The 21,581-nt window shown below is 47.3% G+C and overlaps 2 protein-coding genes and 1 long non-coding RNA gene across 4 annotated transcripts in view; all 3 read right to left on the bottom strand.

Annotated features, from left to right (window-relative positions):
• Positions 1–2,774: 2,774 nt before the first annotated feature.
• Positions 2,775–13,439, bottom strand: zbtb17 (zinc finger and BTB domain containing 17; the record flags this gene model as incomplete). The annotated part of the gene is made up of 15 exons (XM_035380758.1): positions 13,181–13,439; positions 11,528–11,787; positions 10,909–11,088; positions 10,244–10,663; positions 9,729–9,818; positions 8,644–8,903; positions 8,265–8,407; positions 6,983–7,283; positions 6,488–6,575; positions 6,204–6,320; positions 5,854–5,974; positions 5,575–5,705; positions 3,887–4,174; positions 3,397–3,486; positions 2,775–3,016 (listed from the first exon to the last, which is right to left on the bottom strand). Coding segments are annotated over exons 2-15 (2,676 nt in total), but the record flags the coding sequence as incomplete, so codon positions are not given.
• Positions 13,440–15,503: 2,064 nt separating this feature from the next.
• On the bottom strand, positions 15,504–18,096 carry hspb7 (heat shock protein family, member 7 (cardiovascular)). The gene is made up of 4 exons (XM_035381134.1): positions 17,437–18,096; positions 16,777–16,780; positions 16,404–16,537; positions 15,504–16,127 (listed from the first exon to the last, which is right to left on the bottom strand). Exons 1-4 carry the CDS (start codon positions 17,596–17,598, stop codon positions 15,948–15,950), a joined length of 480 nt encoding a protein of 159 aa, XP_035237025.1. The 5' UTR covers positions 17,599–18,096; the 3' UTR covers positions 15,504–15,947.
• A 1,687-nt stretch (positions 18,097–19,783) lies between these two features.
• LOC118207515 overlaps positions 19,784–21,581 on the bottom strand; it is a 6,862-nt gene continuing 5,064 nt past the window's right edge. For both annotated transcript variants that reach the window (XR_004761393.1, XR_004761394.1), the window contains exon 4: positions 19,784–20,678. This is a non-coding gene — a long non-coding RNA (uncharacterized LOC118207515). The remainder of the gene's footprint in view (positions 20,679–21,581) is intronic.

The raw sequence follows: 21,581 nt of genomic DNA, 5'->3' as shown, positions 1-21,581 counted from the left end.
CAGTATGCAGTTCATTACCAGCATCCAGCCACCAGCTTCCAGCCTGTAGCTAACTTAAAATGAGCTTTGCTTGTATTTAGGTCTTATAAAAAGGAAAAAACGCCCTGCTGGTTGTCTTTCACAGAGTTGGAGCCCGCCAACATTTGTGGAGGAGAAATTTAACCTTTATGAATGTTTTTTCCACATTATGAAACCAAAGTATGCTCATTGCATTTAATATCTTCAGAAACCCTAAATTCCAAAGGAAAAATGCCCTTTTCAAATGCACACCAAAATATGTCCTATGACTCCTGGGAACTGGCAACCCTGTATTCTCTCTTTGTCTTCTATATCCCCCTGAACTTTCATCTTTCCAAAACATGCAAAAACATTTTTTTTTTTAAATCAGCCATTTGTTTTAATGACCTCAAATGCCTGTTTTATAGCATAAATTAATACCATACTTCAAAACCCATTATTTTGTAACAGTAATAAGATATTCAATTAAGTGGACTCAACATCTTTTTTGTTTGCTTTCTTCAAAAACACAATTTGGCAAGTTAATCATTTAATAATAAAGATAATTTCTGAACTGTTTGTAAAGAAAGAAAAAAACAAACACTTGTAATTGTGGCCATGGACAAAAGACACATGAGCTACTAATGAGTAATTAATTTATTTGCCATTTATTTAGTGCATTATTTTTGGACATCAAGAATAATTTCTATGGAGAAGGGTAAACTCCATATTTCTTTCCAACTATATTTTCTTAAATAATATCTTGTGAATGATAACCAAAGTGTTTCATTGCGTCTTACAAATTACTCTTCAGCTCTTTGTGCACATTATACTGATTTTGTAAACATGCTCAAGTGTATATCTTATGTCACAGGGGCCTATACAGTTATGGCATTACAGAAGGATGGCACCCTTCACCAATACATCATTAAAAGTATGGCTTTTAAAGTAAATACATCAAATTAAACTCCAAATACAGATATTGAGATCATGTTGGTAGAAATAGTATAGCTAATAGCAGAGGAAGTAAAAAGCTTTAGCAGTATATGGATGACTGATGGGCAAGGTGTAGAATTGCAAAAGCTTCTATCAAACCCTATGAAAACCTAGCATTTGCAGTACATGTCTTCCATTACCTGACTGGTGAAATTATGGAGAGTGAATATGAAAGGCATCGCATTTACCTGACTCAAGACTTTCTCCCCATCTATGACTCACTCTCAAATTCAGAAAAATTCATGTCACGGTCACGAACAAATCTAGACCAGGAAAACAATTTCCAAAGTACTGGAGGTATTGTTAATCCCACAGTCATCATGATGCATTTTTAAAACACCTTCTCATTTACTTTATTAGAAAACAAACAGAGCATGCATTCGAAAACACTTCAAAATGCACCTTGGAAGCCCATGTAAATATGGTACCAGTGTTTACTATAAGTGGGGTTTAACGTATTGATTTAATATGTCATCTTCTGTGGGGGGGGGGGGCTGGGGGGGGGGGGGGACTTCTAGGGGAGAAATGTTTCTCACACATTTCCTGTCAAGTCGAGCATCGTGCCAAGACATGATGTAAACATTTACGCTCACTAAAGCAAGCCGGGTTGACCCAGCTTTCATACGATCTGCTTAATGGGTAACAGCAAGAGACCTAAGAACGCAAGGACTAAAATAAAGCTATTAAGGACTAAAATAAAGCTATCTGGAACGATAAATAAATGAAATCCCCAGCTGTTCTGTTTTCCTGGGGTCCTGGAGCTTAGCAGTACTGGACAAGGCCTATCCACATTAGGACAATACAATAACTTGGGCAGGTCAGAAAGCTACTGTACCCTACCGTGTATGCACTGTACACCAAAGCTCATCACATTAGTCGCTGATAAAATGATCAACTGATCGGATTATTTTGACACTAAATTGATACTGCCTTGCAAATAAATTCAAGTACAGAACCCCAGTTTCAGCTCCTGCACATTTTATACATATTATTTACTGTATGTGTAGTTTTCTTAAAGTGAAAAATATGAGTGGCGATAAGCTGGCGATTGGCTTTGTAATATTTACTCTTCCTGCAAGGACCAGTAAAATGTGACTAATTAAATAAGAACATTAGGGAGAGAAAATATTCTGTTTTCTATTCCGGCCAACACAACCTGCGATTTGACGGGATAAAGATAAACAGGGGGAAAAAAGCAGCATAGACACAATAATACAAATTAGTCGCATCTATACTTGTGGCCAGAGTGACTCACCTTTATGGAGCTTATGACATAAAGCTTTTGTACAATGAGCGCAGATTCTGGGCGATAGGAGGCTGAACTGATGATGAAAGTTGAGTATAATGTCCTTATATGTCGTGTTTGTTTAGCCTCCACAGGGGAGTGCGGCATTGGTCTCTCAACCTTACAAGGGTTAAAGTTTTCAAATGCGGCCAGACTCGGCGACCATTTTCCAAACAACAAGCACACCGCCTTCCTCGGCACCGGTGAGAGCCCACAAACCTTAATTCCATCAGCCCCCCTCACCCGCCCCCCACCCCCCACTATCGCAGCGCCACATGCATTTCGTCATTTCATTAACTCCCGTTTAAAACTCTCTAGCCCCTCTTCACTCCGTTTGACCCCCACACTCCATGTGCACCGGCTCCGCTACGGCTTCTGCCCCGGCCCCCTCCCCCCCGCCGGCCCCCGCCTGGGGCGGCTCGGCCTGGGCGGCCATCTCTTCTCCTCCCCCCTCCTCCACCTGCCCCCCCTCCTCCCCCCCATCCCCCTCCTCCTCCTCCCCCTCCCCCTCTCCCTCCGTGCCTTCACGCGTCCGGAACAGCAGCTCCCCCTGCTGGATGACCTGCTCGGTGGCCTGCCAGGCGGCCTCCCCCCCGTACTGCTGGTAGAAGTCGGAGTCGGCCTGGAACATGACCAGCGCCTGGGCCGTGTGGATGCGCACGTGCTGGGCCAGCGAGCTGGCGTCCAGAAACTTCTCCCCGCACGAGTCGCAGGCGTACAGGATCTGGGTGTTGGGATCTGGGGGGAGGGGAATTTAACACAGGGAGACATTGTGGACACGTTAGAAACACGACACCACAAGGTAAAACGTGGCAAGGTATAAGTAACATGTGTGTGAAAGCCTGGTTTGCACGGCTACTGTAAGAACTGACTGCTTACAACTTGGTTTAACTTGATTTAACTTCAGTATTTCATGTTGAGTTTCACATTCAAGGCTACAGTTCTTGTGCTCTGACAAAGTCAAACTAAGTTCCACGTAAAGAAAGTACTGCAACAACTCATTTTGCTTCCTAATCAGAATGAAGGAAAGTGTAACAGGTTCTGTGCAGTTGTCTTAGCGGTGTGTTGGTCAAGTGATTGGTCATGTGACCGGTCATGTGATTGCGCATTAGCCTCACCCGCTTCCTGCACCTTCTCCACCGCTTTCGTTATTTCTGCTTTCAGAGCCTCCGTCTCGTCTGCAGACACGGACGCAGCCACAGGCACCACTGCGGGGGGGGGGGGGAGGTTTCAGCGAAAAACAGACACGCCCCTCCCGCCTTTCCTTTACCCGTTAATACCTTTACCGATCTCATTTCCATAAAACGTCTAAATGCACCCCGTTCCTCATCAGCGTATTGCTCTTCTATTTTCTACCTTAAGTAGTTCCCTCTACAGAATTTCCTCTCCCTGCAGCGTTAGCAGGACTCCCTCCCCAGGTACGCACCTGCATACAGTATGCACCTGTGCGTAGAGTACCCACAGGTTGTCTTCTGCACCTGCGATCCTTGGGAGAGAATCCTGCAGTCGCTGCTGCCCCCCCCCTTCCACTTGCCCGCCCTCATTGCCCTTTGCCCTTTGCCCTCTGACCCTTCCCCGTCTCAAACGCAGAGCGCGCCTCCCCCTCACCTGTGAGCTGAGCCACGGCGCTGGCGGCCAGGGCCTCGGTCGCCAGGGTGACGATGTCGTCCGTGGTGACCGTGACGATGTTGACCTCGCTGTCGTCCAGCTCGGACGCGGACGTGGACGCGGGGTGCAGCCTGTCCCCGCCCCCGTCGCCCCCGTCGCTGTCGGCGCCCGACACCACCAGCCGCTTCATGCCCGCCCGGCCCTGGTGAACGGTCTTCACGTGCGAGCGCAGGTTGTCCACGCGGTTGAAGCCCCGCCCACACTTGTCGCACAGGAAGGGCTTCTCCCCTGGGCGACATACGAGAGAGGGACACAGAGGACAGGATCAAAGTTAAAGGAAAATAATAATACGGGAGTTTAAGGACCAATTAGAAATGATGGGAGGACATCTAATATGGGGCGGCAGTGTATATGCAGGCAGTGTATACTTCAGCATATATCCAGCTGTATAAATAGATGAGATGTACATGCCATGTAAAATGTCGCTCTGGATAAGAGCGTCTGCTAAACGCCTGTAATGTAACGTAATATTAACAGACATAAATCACTGCTGCACTGATACATATATTCCACAAGGGGGAGACAATTTATGAGTTTTAGCAACTGCAAAACCTTCCAGCAGTTGTAAGTCCAATGAATGGGCATGGTATTTGTTCTGTACCACTCACCGGTTCTGTTATTAGTTTTGCGTGTGCTGCAAGGTTTTGCACATGCTAAAGGTCTCAGTAAATCAGGTCCTAAGTGTAGCTTCACTTGTCAAGCTCCCAGTATATGAGACTGACAAACTTCCCACTCCAGTGTGGCATAAACCCTCTGCGTTGGGCATGTGCTGCACTAATAAACTAGATTTTTTAAAAATAATTTATTTAACCTTTATTTACCCAGGATAGGTTCGCTGAGCACGGATGCTCTTTTGCAGGAACGCCCTGCTTCACACTCATACACATTCACACCTGGGAGCTGCCCAGTACAAGCACAATCCTCTATTGTTGGCCACTGAGCAGCTCCACTGGAGGGAGAGAACATTTTTTTAGGCAATTAAGTCAGGGGATGATTAGGTGGCAAGTTTATGCGAGAGCCAGATCTGGGATTTTAGCCAGGACACCGGGGAAACCCCTACTCTTTGCGAATAGTGTCATGGGATCTTTAATGACCACTGTGAGATGGCAAGTTAATATTTCTGAATCACAATCTTACATAGGTGGAAGTCACAGCTGCATTTAGCAATTCTAAACCAGAACATGCTCTCTCAGGTGATGCTCCAGTAAAGTAAGTACACGGTAGCCAAGCCTATCAGGCTTAAAATTATCCATCTACCATAAAATGTGCACTTCGCCCCAAAAAGCAGGTAGGATTACTTCGCAAGCAAAACAAGCAGGCAGGGCAAGCAAGCAGATAAGTAATGCATCTGCTTGTTTGTTATTTCATTCCATCATCATGTGGCACACGGCCACCAATCCAAGCAGAGAAAATCGATATGGATTGACGCTCGGGGGGGGGGGGGGTGTATGAAATTTAAAAACTACCCCAGCCAGCAAAATCCATTATCAGAAACCTGCTAGCACACCAAACAATCACAGAAAGCCTATTACAGACTCTATCAGCTATTCCAGACTCTATCAGAGTACGTCCAGCCATCTCAAAGGTCCAGAAGAGTGGAACGTGTGTGTGATTCACTGCATTACTACCTGTGTGGATGATGATGTGCTTGGAGAGGTCCCCGACATTAACGAAGGCCTTGTTGCAGACGTGACACTTGTGTGGCCGGATGTTGTCATGGTGACGTATGTGATTGGCCAGCTGGCTGGACTGGACAAACCTGGAAAGGAAAGAGAGAGAGAGAGGGAGTGATGGATAGAGAGAAAGAGCGAGGGACGCACTATTCCGCGACGCGTAAAACCACAGCGCCCGTTGGAATCTCGACGGGGCGGGGGACGCTGGCGGCGGCGGCGGCGGTGGCGGCCGACCTTTTCCCGCAGCGGTCGCAGACGTAGGGCTTCTCTCCCGTGTGCTGACGGACGTGAGCGATGAGGGAGCTGGCCTGGGTGAACCCCTTTCCACACATGAGACACAGGCAAGGCTTCTCCCCTGCAGATCACATTCACACACACACACACACACACATTATTATTAGGATATTAGGATCATGTATAACTTCATTCAATTATGGTGGCGCCCCTATGTCCCAATGTGAGATCCTCTCTTGGGGCCCTAAATCACTGGAAAGGTGCCCCTGGCCTTAAGTGAGAGGTGTTCTCGTATGAAGAGAGGTACCTGTATGAATTCGGGCGTGTCTGCATGCAGGAGAGAGAGGTACCTGTATGAATTCGGACGTGTCTCTGCAGCGCCCCCGGGTCAGCAAAGGCCCTTTGGCAGTGCATGCAGACGTAGGGCTTCTCCCCACTGTGCACGCGCAGGTGTCTCTTCAGGTTACCTGTGCAGGGACCACACTGTCAGTCACAGGTACACAGGTAAGCAGGTGCACAGGTACGCAGGTACCTAGGCACACAGGTGCACAGGTACGCAGTTATGCAGGACCACAGGTACACAAGTACACAGGTACGTGATAAGGTACGCTGCCACTCCCTCTGGTGTCCTTACCGGAGGTGGTGAACTGCTTCCCACACTCTTTGCACTTCAGGGGGCCGTCTGTGATGTGGATTTTCAGGTGAGCCTTCAGGTTTCCCACCTTGGAGAACACAGACACAGCCATGTGAGCAACGTGGGGCAGCACAATGTGGCATATTCCTAAAGGAACGAGTCTTGTACGCTAAAGGTTGCAGGTTTGATTCCCAGGTAGGACACCGCCATTATACCCTTGAGCAAGGTACTTAACATTTACATTGCTTCGGCATATATCCAGCCGTATAAATGGAAACTGTGTAAAAACAAAAAGGTGCAAAATCTGCGTAAGTTGCTCTGGATAAGCTAAATACCCATAATGCAATCTCTACATCTCTTAATCTTAATTAATTACAGAAACACAGCAACCAGACGCCCTGCTAGAATGGAAAGGCTTATAAAACAGCACGAGGGTGAAAGGATAGCGTGTGCGTATGCGCTCCCGGGGGTGAGCCGCGGCCCCCCCCGCCTCACCTGGTTGAACCTCTTGTCGCAGTGCGGGCACTTGTGGCCCTTGTCGGTGTCGTGCGTCTCCAGGTGGCGCATCTTGGCGGTGGGGTCGGAGAAGGCGCGCTCGCAGTAGTCGCAGTGGTAGGGCTTCTCGCCGCTGTGCACCAGCTGGTGGCGCTTGAGGTTGCCGGACGTGGTGAAGAGCTTGCCGCAGTCGTCGCAGCTGTAGCGCGCCTCCCCCGTGTGCCGCTTGCGGTGCAGGTTCAGCAGGCTGATCTGGCGGTAGCTCTTGCCGCACGCGCCGCAGCTGTACGGCTTCACCGGGCTGGGGGGGGGGGGGGCAGGGGGAGGCATGGATGGAGAGAGGGGAGGGGTGATAGATTTATAAATAAGAAGGAAGAAATCAAATCAGTCGGGGGATATAGGGGGCGACATAGCTCAGGAGGTAAGACCGATTGTGTGGCAGTCGGAGGGTTGCCGGTTCAAACCCCGCCCTGGGTGTGTCGAAGTGTCCTTGAGCAAGACACCTAACCCCTAAACTGCTCTGGCGAATGAGAGGCATCAATTGTAAAGCGCTTTGGATAAAAGCGCTATATAAACGCAGTCCATCCATATATTTTAGATGGGTTGACAGTGAGACCAAGCAGACTATTCATCATAATTCCATTCTCATAACACACAACTTAACTGCTATCATGATACAGCAGTGGTTTCCAACCTCGTTCCAGGAGATCTACCATCCTGTAGGTTTTCACTTACACAACCCTAACAAAGCACATCTCACTCAACAGCCGTTGAGCTGCTAATTACTACAATCAGCTGTGCCAAATTAGGGTTGGAGTGAAAAGCTACAGGACGGTAGATCTCCTGGAGCAAGGTTGGAAACCACTGTGATACAGGATAAATATAGTTTCATTCCTTCCACTTAAAAACAAGTTCTCCATTAGTACATTATGTTCCAAGTAAAAAAAGCATGTATCAATGAGTATCCGTTTCTGGTAAATGGTAAATGGACTGCATTTATATAGCACGTTTATCCAAAGAGCTTTACAATTGATGCCTCTCATTCACACACACACACTCACACACACTAACGGTGAAAGGCTGCCATGCAAGGTACCAATCAGCTCGTTGGGAGCAATTAGGGGTTAGGTGTCTTGCTCAGGGACACTTTGACACGCCCAGGGCGGGGGATCGAACCGGCAACCCTCCCGACTGCCAGACAACCGCTCTTACCTGTCGCCCCACATTTCTCTCAAGTATAAGATGAGAATGAAGCGGAGAGAAGCTCCGCCCCTGTGCTGACCTGTGCGTTTTCTCGTGGGCCTTGCAGGCGGCGGGGTCAGAGAAGGCCTTGTGGCAGTCTCTGCAGCTGAAGGGCTTCTCTCCCGTGTGGATGCGGATGTGTCTCTTAAAGTTCCCCGTGTGGGTGAACTTCTTCCCGCAGTCCTGGGACAGGGGGCACACCCGAACACAAGAGACCGTTAGACCCCGGAGCGAGTTTCACACACGCGGAAAAACCGGACACACAAAATGTGAGATGTAAGGCCAGCGTAAAAACGGTTAGCCCTCCATGGCCCTTCGGAGTTTTAAAACCGAAACGCACGGGCAGACATGCAATGCCCCCCTCTCCGCTCCCCCCCCCCCCCCCCCCCCAGGGGCTGCCCCCCCCAGCCCCCCCTCACCTCGCACTTGTGCGTGACGGAGCCGTACGCTCGGGACTCGCTGCGGTCTGCGAACGTCCCCGACCGCGACTGCTTCCCCTCCCCTCCGCTCTCCTCCATCCCGGTGTCCTCGTCCTCCTCCATGTCCTCGCCCTCCTCCTCCTCCTCCTCCATCTCCTCTTCCCCGTCTTCCTCCTCTCTGTCTTCCTCGTCCTCTGGGTCCTCAGCTGTGTTCTCGTCGCTGTCCCCCTTCTGTCTGCTCTCCCTCGCCAAGTCTTCATCTGTGGACAGAGTGTAGCACAGTGGGTAAGGAACTGGACTTGTAACCGAAAGGTCGCAGGTTCGATTCCCGGGTAGGACACTGCCGTTGTACCCTTGAACAAGGTACTTAACTGAAATTGCTTCAGTATATATCCAGCTGTATAAATGGATACAATGTAAAAAGCTATGTAAAAAAAGTTGTGTAAGTCGCTCTGGATAAGAGCGTCTGCTAAATGCCTGTAATGTAATAATGTAATGTGAGAGAGAAATAAAAAGAAACACGCATTTAAGACACACACGTCAAATAAAACAAACAGACAAGACATACTATTTAATACTACTGAATGCAGCAGTGGGTCCCATCCCTGTCACTGGAGATACACCATCGTGTGGGTGTATCATTTAGACCCTAATCTGGCACACCTGATTCGACTAATTAGCAGCACAACCAGATCTCCAGCTGTTGGATGAGGTGTGGCTTTGTTAGGGCTGGAGTGAAAAACGACAGCGCGGTAGAGCTCCAGGAACAGGTTTTGGCATCACTGGAATACAGCGTGTGAAGGTGCTGTGTTTAATACCCCATCCCAGCACTTTTTCGTAATTTGTATTTGTCCTAATACTGTAGCTTATTCTTCTGCCTAGTTTGTTTTGTAGAGGTTAGGTCAGAATAGTGCTCGCTGTGTGAACTGTGTTCTTGGCTAGAAATAGCTGTACAAAATAAGTATTGTACCTTCCTGAACCTGTGTTTAGCAGTTGTCTATGACCATGAAATGCACTTTTTGTACGTCGCTTTGGATAAAAGCGTCTGCCGAATGAATGTAATGTAATGTAATACGCGAGGTTACCCTGTGAGAGAGAGGGCCTCACTGCACTCTTGGTCCTGCCCCTGCGGGTGCTTACGTAAGAACTGCTGGCTGTGGACCTGAGCGGGACTTCTGAAAGAGAAACACCGTCACTCACCAACACGCGTGTCTGGAGGGGGGGGGGGGACGTACACACAGGCAATCTGTATGTTAATTAAGCAATATGCCACAAGAGGCCGTGCTGTATCTTGAATACGGTCACGGCTGGAGGGGTGTTGTTAGGCACGACGTGAAGCCGTATTGCTTGTATAAAATGGTTGCACACAACATATAGAAACAAATAATTGACGACACAATATTATCTATTTGATAATGTTATTTATCATTAATGGTTTGTGCTGGGAGTGACACTGTTAAAAACAGGCTGCTTGATTAACTGTTACCGTATCAGATTTACAATAACTGTAGAACGCAGTCTCTCTGCCAATCAGCATCCAGGATAGAAACAACTCGTTTTACAAAATGATGCGTAAACACACAGAAGAGCAGGTACTGACTGGGCAAGTAGTCCACGTCGGTGGGGTCGTCCTGAAATTCGGGAACTTCCTTCGCTGCCGTCTGGCCCGTCCCTAGCTCCTTCTCCTCGGGCCCTTCAGCCGGGGCGGACGCTTTTCTCTGACGGGCGGCGGGGGCGGGTTTCGGCGGCCGCGAGGTCTGCGGCGCGGCGAGCCGGTCGTCAGCGTCCTGCTCGCCGGCGGCGTCACGCTCCGTTTTCGCCGGTCCGGCGACCTCGCCGGCGGAAGCAGCCCCCGGGGCGGGGGCGGGGGCGGGCTCGTCCCCGGAGACCTGGGAACCCTCCGGAACGACCCCCGCCTCCTCCTGCGCCGGCCCCCTGCTCAGCGTCTGCTCCCCCTTGGACCCCCCCTCCGACGCCGCCCTCTCCCGTTTCGCCCCTCTCTCCGCCATCCTCTCCGCGTCTGAGACAGGAAGGCATTGGGGAAGGGTCAAAGGTCAAGTTAAAGAGCAACTTTTCTGTCACTGGCCCTGTTTAGCCACTCCATCCTTGCACCAGCAACTCTGTGTCCAGGCATTAATTCCTATACTTCTCTAAAATAAACAATTCAAACAACATTTACAAAATCTACAAATTTTATGAATTGTCCAATTCAGTGTAGCAGTGCATAGGATACTGATGGCAAGGGCGAGACTAGTCTCCACTAACCGGCAGTGAGAGCTGATCCAGCGCTAGCTGACGGAGGACCAGAGAGGGACCGGTAGGCCTTGCAGGCATTGACAATCTCCTGCATCTGGAGAAACGTAGCCACGGCCAGCACGTCCTCCACGTTCTGCGGGCTCAGGCATAGCTTAGCCGTGTACATGAACTCCAAAACCTGCCCCAGACCTGTGAGGAACAAAGCCCCCCCCCACGCCCAGAGGAGTCAATAAGAAACTCGCACAGATGTACTGACTCTACGGCAGTGGTCTCCAACCCTGGTCCTGGAGAGCTACAGGGTGTGCTGGTTTTTGTTTTCACCTTAAAACCAGCACCCAGTTGAGACCCAAGACACCGGGTGAGTTGAGTTAACTGTGTAATCAACTGCTCTAATTGATTTATGAAGTGCAGAGTCACTATGAAAACCACCAGACCCTGTAGCTCTCCAGGACCAGGGTTGGAGACCACTGCTCTACAGGCTATGAGCACCTTCTCCACAACATGGCCCACATCTCTGAGGATCCCTGGTGTCACAAGTCGTCATGGAGACGAGGCTGTGCGCTTAGGCCCGGGAACCAGAAAAACAGACCGACGGGGCGTCGGACACACGTAGGCACGGGGAACATACCTGCTGCATTGCTGATGTCCAAATGTACCACATCCTTCTGGTCCAGAAAGAGGGTGCGGAAGTAGGCGCTGCACGCAGCCAGCACGGCCTTGTGGGCCTTGAAGTCCACGCCGTCCACCACAAAGGTGCAGTCGCACAACAGGCCCAGCTGGCGCTGGTGGTTCAGCTGCTCCAGAACCTTGCCACTGTGCCAGGGGAAGTCCATTGTGGAGACAGGCAGACTAATGGTGGCTTATGGGTGTTACCGCTGTCTCAGTCCGCTTCAGAAACACGGCACAGAGAGAAACGTATAACCATACAAGTGGTCAAATTTATTCAAAAGTGGGACTGGGAGGCAGTATCTAAGGCTAGTGTATTAGTGGAGGAACACTCTAAAACTGATTGCCTTCACAGTCAATCACAAACTGTTCTATCTCTACTGCAAAACTGGGTCATTATAAAGCTGTTAAGGGTTATGAAACAGATAAGAATAAAATAATTTTGTTAAGGAAGAAAGAGTGTGATCCAACAAAACATGCACTTACAAGGGTCTGGAAAATTACATCATCAAACTATATTTCATGGTGTCCTGATTACAATAAAATCAAACCACTCTGTTAATGTTTTGACCTCCATCAGAACACTGTGTGCAGCGCATAATAAGTAAGGAAGGGTGCCAGCCTCCTCCAAAAAGTGAAATAATATGTAGTGAAATCAGTTTCTTTCCCAAAACAGAGAGACTGGCCATAAAATACACATTATCTCTGCAGTAAAACTAGTAAAACTTAGACTGCTGTGAAATACAACAGGACATTCACAGAAGGGTTGGTTTATGTTCTAGACATGTCCAAAAGTGAAGCTATTCAATATCTGGGAATATTGTGCTTGGTTCTGGTTCCACAATTGATGACATATATTTACAGCTGTGAAATCCTGTATTTTTAGGGTTTTAACAGCATTGGGGCAAAATGACTCAAACTTAAAAGCTAGAACCTTCTGGATCTCTATGGTTCCAGTTATCACTTCAGCTGTATGCTCGTGGTTTTTATACCTCAAATCATCAATGTTCATATTTGTTTGACAAACACACTAGCTTTGAAGCGTTGTATATAGTAACGCGGGGAATTAAACTGGTTGCTAACTAAATAATATAGAAAATGGGTAACGTAGGTAATGTTTAGCAATGTGTCCTCAAAACGAGCATGGTGTCATGTGTATATTGTTGGTTTGCTATCTAAAGCTAGATCTTTACCCTCGTTTTAGATACGAAAGACCATTAACGTCAGCACCTAGCCAGATAGCTAGCAAGATAAATTAGCAATGGAGAGGGGTGACCGAACTTGAAAGCGCAAGTTCTTCTTAAAGAACGCACACTGCAACTACAGAATGGCAAGCATACAGAAAACACAAAACACTTCATTTTTCCAATCGTAGCTTTTGGTTGACGATGCAGCGGATTGATTATATATCCTCTATCCCTCTATGCTCGCTATCCGGGATTAATTCAGCGTGCCTAGTAGACACACCACATACGGACAAACAAGATGGCGGTAGAGACACGGGGAGGCCTGTGTCTGTCGGTTTGTCCTTCGAGCCTCGTCCTTTCTGTTCTCTTTACCCTCTACAACATACTACAGCCTGAAACGATGTGTAAACAGCTATGTCGCCGCGTACCTTTATTCCAGTGTCATTTATGGCGGTGCTTTGGACGATTTTTTCTACACTTCGTTGATCCCGTTCAATCGAGTGATTCGGTGATCGATCTCTCCCCTCAGACTAGATCCACCGCCATCTTCCGCTCTCTGATCGATTGATAGTGGCCGGGTGGCTAGTCAACCCGTGCGCACGCGCAAGCGCGCCCCTACGCCGTGACGCTATAATGGAACACTCGGGGGCGCGCCCTGCATACGTCGTGTGCTCAGAACTGTATTATGCGGTCGTCTGTTTTGCAAACGCATGGCTGGAGTTACAGCAACGAGCTTATGAGGTTCGTTTATAAAGTAACGGTACATTCTGGAAAAACAAACGTATGACTGGAAATAAATACCAGCTTAATTAAAGCATTGAGAACTAAAAAGAACAGTTACAAATAACAAATATTGCAATTAACACAAGTGGGGAAATAGAAACGTGTTCAAATACCTTTAATTATCTGCACAGTCATAGCTTGAAAAAGTAAAAAATTAAAAATGTTTCATTAAGCCATCTTATTTGCATGTGAGCTCAAATAGATAAACAGCAATAGCCAACATATATTTGCACTTCTGAGGTTACCAATTTGGTACACATGCTGCATCATTTTTTCTCGTTTTAGGTACTGAACACATACAATGCACCCTTTTATTTTTGACATTTTATGTAATTAGAATTGTAAGGAAGTGAAAATGGGTTTTCTACGCAGAATATATTAGCTCTGCACTGACCATTTTTAGGATAAATAGCTGTTAGTGGTGGTAATGGCGTGCACCTTTTCATGCCTCATTCTACACTGATATTGAGGGCAAAAACAAATTGTAGGCCTACAGAAAAAATAGCTCTACAGAATTTTGTGAACTGTTTACATGTTTGGCTCTTAGTCATTGTTTTGAAAATGTTTAAAATATTATAAACTACTCATAAACCTTTCAATACAGAATGCTCGTCTTCAAGTCTCACATGTACATATGAAAGAATATCTTTGGGAAGAGTTTCTGGGTAGTTTGTAATGAGCTAACAGAACTTTTCTCAATGTTTTCACCGTCCCTGTAACTTTCTAGATGCCAGTATATGCCTTCTTTAGTTCATTTGCATTGTTTAAATGTCATATTTAAAATCCCCCATAACTATCAATTAAGATATATACTGTATATCAACATGGAGGGATGCAGGGGGATGACATGAAAGAGTGAAAGTTTAGCAGAGAGCCTAAAAGAGAGGTTGAGTAGTGGCTACACGTCCTGTTTAGACAGAAGAGGAGCAGGTGGTAAACACAGAGAGGATGCAAAGGAAGCTTTGAGAACCCAAGTGTGTTCTTGGTCTCCTCTCAATGGCAGCTGATAGAGAACGCGGCATACGAGAGATGTAAATTGACTGCATTTATATGGCGCTTTTATCCAAAGCGCTTTACAATTGATGCCTCTCATTCACCCATTCACACACACACACACACACTCACACACCAACAGTGAAAGGCTGCCATGCAAGGTACCAATCAGCTCATTGGGAGCAATTAGGGGTTAGGTGTCTTGCTCAGGGACACTTCGACACGCCCAGGGCGGGGGATCGAACTGGCAACCCTCCGACTGCCAGACAACCGCTCTTATCTCCTGAGCTATGTCGCCCCTGTGTGATTCACCATCCCCAAATACGCACACACACACATGAGTGCACACACACACACACACACGCACACATGCAGGCACACACGTGCGCACGTATACACAAACACGCACACACAAACAAACAGGCTTGCATACAAACACACGCACTAGCTAACAAATATGCATGCACAGAGAGAAATGAAGAAATCCTCCTGAGTTAAGTGTAACCATATTTAAACGTTTAATCACAATTTAGTATTTTTTACTATTTACAATACGGCATTTAAAATAAAACATAGTTTAATATTTTGTAGTGAAGGGATATGATTGACTAGGGAATTTACATCTGCTGTCTTATATATTTCAATACAGTTTGAGCCTATAAAATAATATCCTAATATGTCTTTGGCACATTGGAAGGGATTATTTACAAACGGGGTGTTTTGGCTGGTCTGTAATGTGTGCCTCTGTGTGTGTGTGTGTGTGTGTGTGTACGTGCGTGTGCCTGCACGTGTGTGTGTGTGTGTGTGTGTGTGTGTGTGTATGTGCATAAATAGTCAAAAGAAGAGCTTCTCCACATCTGAGTGAATCAGAATGAACAGATGTGAAGAATTAAATTAAGATTGATTCTTACACATAGACTCCCACTGGAGAAGCTTTCTGGATTTATAATCTACAGTGAAGATATCAGCTCCAAATCATTGGAGATATTGTTTATTATATAATCCTCTTAGAAGGATTTGATAACTGAAATATTAGTCTTTCAACAGTTCTTCAAGTCTTCAAATTCACTTCTGCGAAACAGTTCTGGTAGTATAAATAATGTGAAAATTTCTACTGTTTTTAATATTTCACTTAACACACGTCACACTTTTTCTAGAGGGTATGTTAAAAGTGCACATGACATGAAATATCAGGGTCTTCAGGAAAGGCCTGACTTTCAGGAGCAGTTGTGGGAAATGTAGTCTTGTAGGAAACACAACAGAGCAGCTGAGGAACAGAGGCTTGGAGGAGGAGGAGGAGGAGGAGGATGATGAGGAGGCTGCTGAAGAATAAGCAGGGAGACGCAGCGTAAATAACAGGGTGACACGGGGAATGCCTGATGTTCCGGAGAGGAGAGGAGAGGAGCGTCCCGCCGTGGCTCAGATCTTGATTTCGGTGCGGAAGGTCTGAGCGTGCTCAAGCTTCGCCGGATGCCTGCGAGCCTTGATCGTCAGGGTTCCGTCACCCCCCAGCGATGACGTCACAGAGGTGGGGTCCACGTCGTTCGGCAGCTGGCACTTGTGGGTGAACGTGTTCATCACCGTTCCATCCGTTGCCATCTGAGTTTGCGGGGGGGGGGGGGGGGGGGTGGTTTGGGGTTAGGGTCAAAAAGAATGGAAATAACAGGAAGAGATGGAGGAGAAAGAGAGGGATGTCTCAAGGAGAATATGAAAAGACCATAAATCCGTCAAACAAACAAATGAGGCCTTAAGAAGAAATGACAGTGTCCCTCACATCATGTCCAACGCATGACTGATAGTAAAATATAGAGGGGAAAATTGCCTACAGTCTGGTCAACTTGCTTCTTTGACATATCAAGAGACAGGCTTGCTTACCTTTTCAGCGTGCACTTCAATCTGATTGTTGGAGGTTGTGACGATTACATCTTCGGGGGAGAAGTCGCGGACATCCACCGTGAACTGGTACGTATCGCCAACGGTCCTGATATTTCCTGCTGTCCCCGAGTGACCTGAGGAAACAGCCAAGCGTCCCGTCAGTCATCCTTGACCCCATTAGCGGCAGTTTGTTTATGGAAGAACAGAGTGGAAAGGCACGTGAGGGTAAAGGTAATTCACAGCTACGCAAGTCCTCTTCCCAAAAGGCCCGATGATGGCTAAGATCTGTGCCCAACTGTCAAGACACCTATCCTTTACCTTTTCATACAACGCTTCTGTATTAAACCATATCTGTTAGGAGGAGCCGTGGGACATGGCTTTATGACACACTGTGTGCACACGTGTGTGTGTGTGTGTGTGTGTGCAGTCGTGTATTTCAGTCGTTAGGCAACGGCCACCCTTCAGCCATCCCAATGAGAGAGGCCGCATTCTTAACCTTGAATCAAGTACCCCCTGGCACATGGGCGCCTGGCAACCCCTCCCACCCCCTGCCGTCTGTCAACCTCACGTCGGGCATGTGGGTGTGCCCCTCAACACAACACCAAAATACCCTCACTCCCCCACTGCATTCCTGTTTGGATGACCGCTCTGTCAACACAGGGGGGGGAGGGCGTGAAAGCGCTCCACCTAGAGAGCCATTACCGAACACCCTCGCAGGCGTTCTTGCAGTTGTCGCTGCATTTATCTCCAACGAAAATGCCTCCGACGGCGGCATCGATTCGGACGTTAATAACTCACGGTTCTCATAACATTTCAGACAGAACTCAGCCCCTTTTCCCAAGAAATTTCCAGAAAGGACGTTTCCCCTGCGGACAGCAGCCACGTTAACGTATCAATCTTCAGCACAACACCTTTATTAAATTGATCGTGGAGCAGAGTGGAGGCACACACACACGCCATTGATCTACAACCGTACGAGGAGAACATGCCTCACCCCCCCCCGCCCCCGGAAAGGTTACCTGAGAATCCCAACGCGCCCTCGAGCGGGGGGGGGCCGCATGAAGGACCCGAAATCCTCCGCAAACATCCCCCGGCTCTTCTCCATGTAGGGCTTGGAGGAAGAGGAGGACGAGGAAGAGGACGCCTGGTGGAAACTGCGCTCTGATCGGTAGGCAGAGGAGTTGGTCCCGCTCATTGAGGGCTCGGCGGGATGCTGGAGCGGGACGGCGGAGCGGGACGGTGGAGCGGGGGCGATGGAGCGGGGGCGGTGGATGGAGCAGGGGCGAGAGTCCGTGTGTGAGAGGAAGCCAGGAGCGGAAGAGTAGCAGAGGAGGGAGAAGGAGCAGTTTTGATCAGTGTTTTAAATGGTCCTTTACTGCCCTCAATAAACCCCAAAAATGTCCTTAGGAGGCAGGAGTTTCCCTCCTCCCGCTGTCAGTCTTCCCTTTGTCTTGACTGGTCTCTTCTTTCTCTCTCACTCTCTCTATATCTCTCACTCTGCTGAGATTCTTTTTGTTTGTGCTCTATATCTTTTTCTGTCCTCCCTCTGTGTTTGTGTCCCTCTCTCTTGTCGCTCTGTTTCTGTCTCTCAGATTACAATGAGCCTTGCAGGCATGCTCTGTCTTGCAGGCTTATATATTGTGGGTTTGAGTGATGGGCTTGTGTGTGTGTGTGTGTGCTGTATGTCTGTGAGCGAGTGAGTGTGTGTTAGGTGTGTGTGTGTGTGTTTGTGTGCACTCAGGGAGGTTTGTGGGATCGTCGGGTTCTATATTTACCATCAGAGACAGAGAAAAAGGCAGCGAGAGTTCGAGGCTGGAACAGATTGGTCTGATAAGGTGTCTAGAGCCCGAGAAACGTTGCAGCCAAAGACAGAGAAGGACACAGAGGAAAGAGGAAATGGAGAGAGAGAGAGAGCGACTTTAGGGGGAATGATTTTACATTTGGCTCTTCTAAATGCAATCTATTTACCCTCAGGCAACTGTTCCCTCTCTCCCCTGATCTCCCTCTCTCTCTCTTTTCCCTCACTAATTTCACAACTGTCCATTTTAATTTAAATTAATTACTGAGCTTAAAATGGACGCAGTCAAAATTCACACCACTGGTATCCCCGAAAATGAGTTTTAAAAGACTGTCCTTCTGCCAGTCCTCGTGGAAATGGCATACAAGTTAAAATAAGCATATTTCAGATGGAATAATACAAAATGCACTGTGTTTTTACATAAAAAGGGCTGCAAAATTGCAGAAGAACTACACAAAGAAAATAATGATTGCTAGGTTAGAACATTTTCCATTTTATTCTCCCTAGGTTCTGTTTTCTCGGTGCAGTGTCTCTGTTTTTTTATTTTGTTCCAGCTTCACCTGACACTCCCTTTCTACCTGTGCTCAAAAGAGGCGGAAGGGTGGTGAAAAACAAACGTCAATCCTGTGATGGAGATGGAGGGAATAACACAAAAGGGCAAAAAAAAAAAAAAAAAAAAAAAGATGGAAACTATTTGATGGAGGATAAGTAGTCATGGGTGGGTGATGTCAGGGAAAGGGATTATGGGATGTCGGTAGAGGGGAACAAAGCGGCTATTTTTACCTCAGCTCTGAATGAACGTCACGTTCCCGGCACGCGAAGGAGTGTTATGCTCTCAATCAGTCTTATCAGTGTTTCGTTTTTTTTTTTTTTTAAGGGTGTCTTTTGTCATGCAATTGTCTTGTATTTGAAAGAATATAATAACTAAAATTATGATTTCTCAAGGGCTCTTGGGCTGATTTGTGCTGTAATACAGGAGTTCTGCAGGCAGAGTTTTTTTTTTTTTTCTTTTTTTTTTTCTTGGCGAATTCTGATACGTGCTTTAAGATTTTAACTATTGGAACTGCTCATTAACCTGCCTGGATACAGTTAGCGATATCAGTCTGTAATATTGAGTTATGGGGATTTTTAGATGCTGTTTCTGTGACGACAAGCAAGTTTCCTAGAACAGGCTCAGTCTTTTTATATGGTATAACTGGCACGGTGATTTAAGGGTATGTTCCGTTGTGGCTCGCTTGTGGTTAGGACCTCGTGGCATTCCGTACCTTCCTCCTATCACAGCCCACTTTAAAAGCCTTTTTGCTAATCGCCTAAATCCAGCCCAGCCACTCAGCACCTTCCCCGAAAAGAATCCATCACCCAGCCCCGTGTGTGCGAGCGTGAGTGCGTTTCTATTCTGGAGAACAGAAACATGAGAGAAAGAGAGAGCAAGAGAGAGAGAGAGAGAGAGAGGGAGGGAGAAAAAGAGAAAGCAAGAGAGAGGGGGAGAAAGAGGGAAAACAATAGAGCAAGAGAGAGTGAGAGGGAGAGAGCAAGAGAGGGGGAGAAAGAGAGAAAGCAAAAGAGAGAGAGGGAGAAAGAGAGAGAGCAGGAGAATAAGAGAGCAAGAGAGAGGGAGGGCAAGAGAGGGAGAGAGAATGCACGTGAGTGTGTTTATAGTTCCCAGCAATTACTGTGCCCCCTGGTGCTGAGTGAGTAAATATTAGTTAAAAAGTAAACAGGCCAGCCAGCCCACGGCCCTCAGCACTTCCTAGGTGACATTGGGTGACCTTTGGGGAGGTCACAGACTGCAACAGCTTAGCCCGGGCTCAGGGCTGGCTGTGAGAGCGAAGGTCTGACCCGCACGTGGCTGGGAATAAGATTGAAATTGCGGGTATGAAAGCGTGTGCCTCCGCACATTTTCAACACGTTAGTCACAGTTGCCCCATAGGGCTAAAAATATCCGCACACCCCAGCCCTACCCACACACGCACGCATACACAAACACAAACGCTTACGTCCGGTAACCGGACAGTGTCTGTCAGTGGGTCTGAATTACGTAACCTGCCCCACCTTTATCGTCCAAATGTCTGGCTTTGGCGCTACCCCCAATTTACACAGAAGCATTAGCGACAGAGTACCGTACTGCCAGTGCTTTTTCTTTTGTAGATGGGAACAAGCTCAGAGGCGACTGAGTCTGTAAGAAAGACATTTTGGGCTGCCATAGATAGGGCACGCCATTGTTCGTGACAGTTCCACATGAAAGTTCCATTTTGAATTTTTTTTTTTCGAAAAAGGAAATTCATTTCAAAATACGATAACCCATCATTCCCCTCTCACTCACGCACCCAAACAATGAACGCATTGATTCTCGTAATGGTGTTCTCACCGTGGATGAATGCTTCAGTGGGCTTTCATTCCATTGTGTGCTTTCGAAGAGGGAACATGCTCAGCCTCTTTATGATATTTCTGTGGCCCGTGCAGGCAGATCTTAAGGACTTGGGGAAAAAAAATAGAGACAGAAAAGAAATCAGACTTCTTTTTTTTTTTTTTTTTTTTAAATTGCAGGTCTTAATAAGCTTATTAGTTCAATCAGATTGAGAAAAACAAAGAAAAAGAATGCTGATGGCTCAGCACCAGAATCAGAGGGTCGATGAAAGAGTGGATAACATCTGAATTTCAAGTAAATTAACTTGCAATTAGGTACACAGAACTAAAAAAAAAAATCACTGATATTGATTAGCCAGGATAAGGGGCCATGTATTGCTACAATTATTGCAAATATTTATTCAAGGCAGGTGGGGTACAGAGTGCCATGTACAAATATTTTGTGTTGTAGCCTTATAATAAACCTGATGTCGCCTCTGATTCACATCAGCACGAAAACCTAAATGGGTTAATTATTAGTTTTTTTTATTTCGTAAAAGTCCGTACTGTAAATGGATTTCCTGTTTGTGAGCAGCTGTTGCGCTCCTTCCCGTACGCGTGAATGAGCGAAGGAAGGACATTAAAAAAAGCTCTGTGAAACAGAGAAAGAGTGAAGGGGAGATAGTGACGGCGGAGGAACAGTAGATGGCAGTGATGCAATGGGCTGAGCGTGAAGCATTCCGCACGCGCTCAGTTGAGGTCGGCTTTAGCCCGGCTGCTCTTGCTGATTACGCGCCAGGCTCAAGCAGAAAATCTGTGCAGCGGTTCCAATTTCAGAGGCTCCTACAGCGTGAATGTAAATTCAAAGCCTTCTTTGTATGACATGTTGCCTTCTCCTCCTCCTGTGCGTCAACGGCATCTTACGTGTCTTGAGCAGTTAATGGTCTTCCTTGCAAAAAAAATAAGAAATGAAACTGCCTGCTGCACATGTGACTTTTTGATGTGTGTGTGCCTGTGCCTGTGCGTGTGATTGT

The sequence above is a fragment of the Anguilla anguilla genome, chromosome 11 (genome assembly GCF_013347855.1).
Source record: "Anguilla anguilla isolate fAngAng1 chromosome 11, fAngAng1.pri, whole genome shotgun sequence".
Classification (NCBI taxonomy): Eukaryota; Metazoa; Chordata; class Actinopteri; order Anguilliformes; family Anguillidae; genus Anguilla; species Anguilla anguilla.
This window is presented reverse-complemented; position numbering and strand designations above follow the sequence as displayed.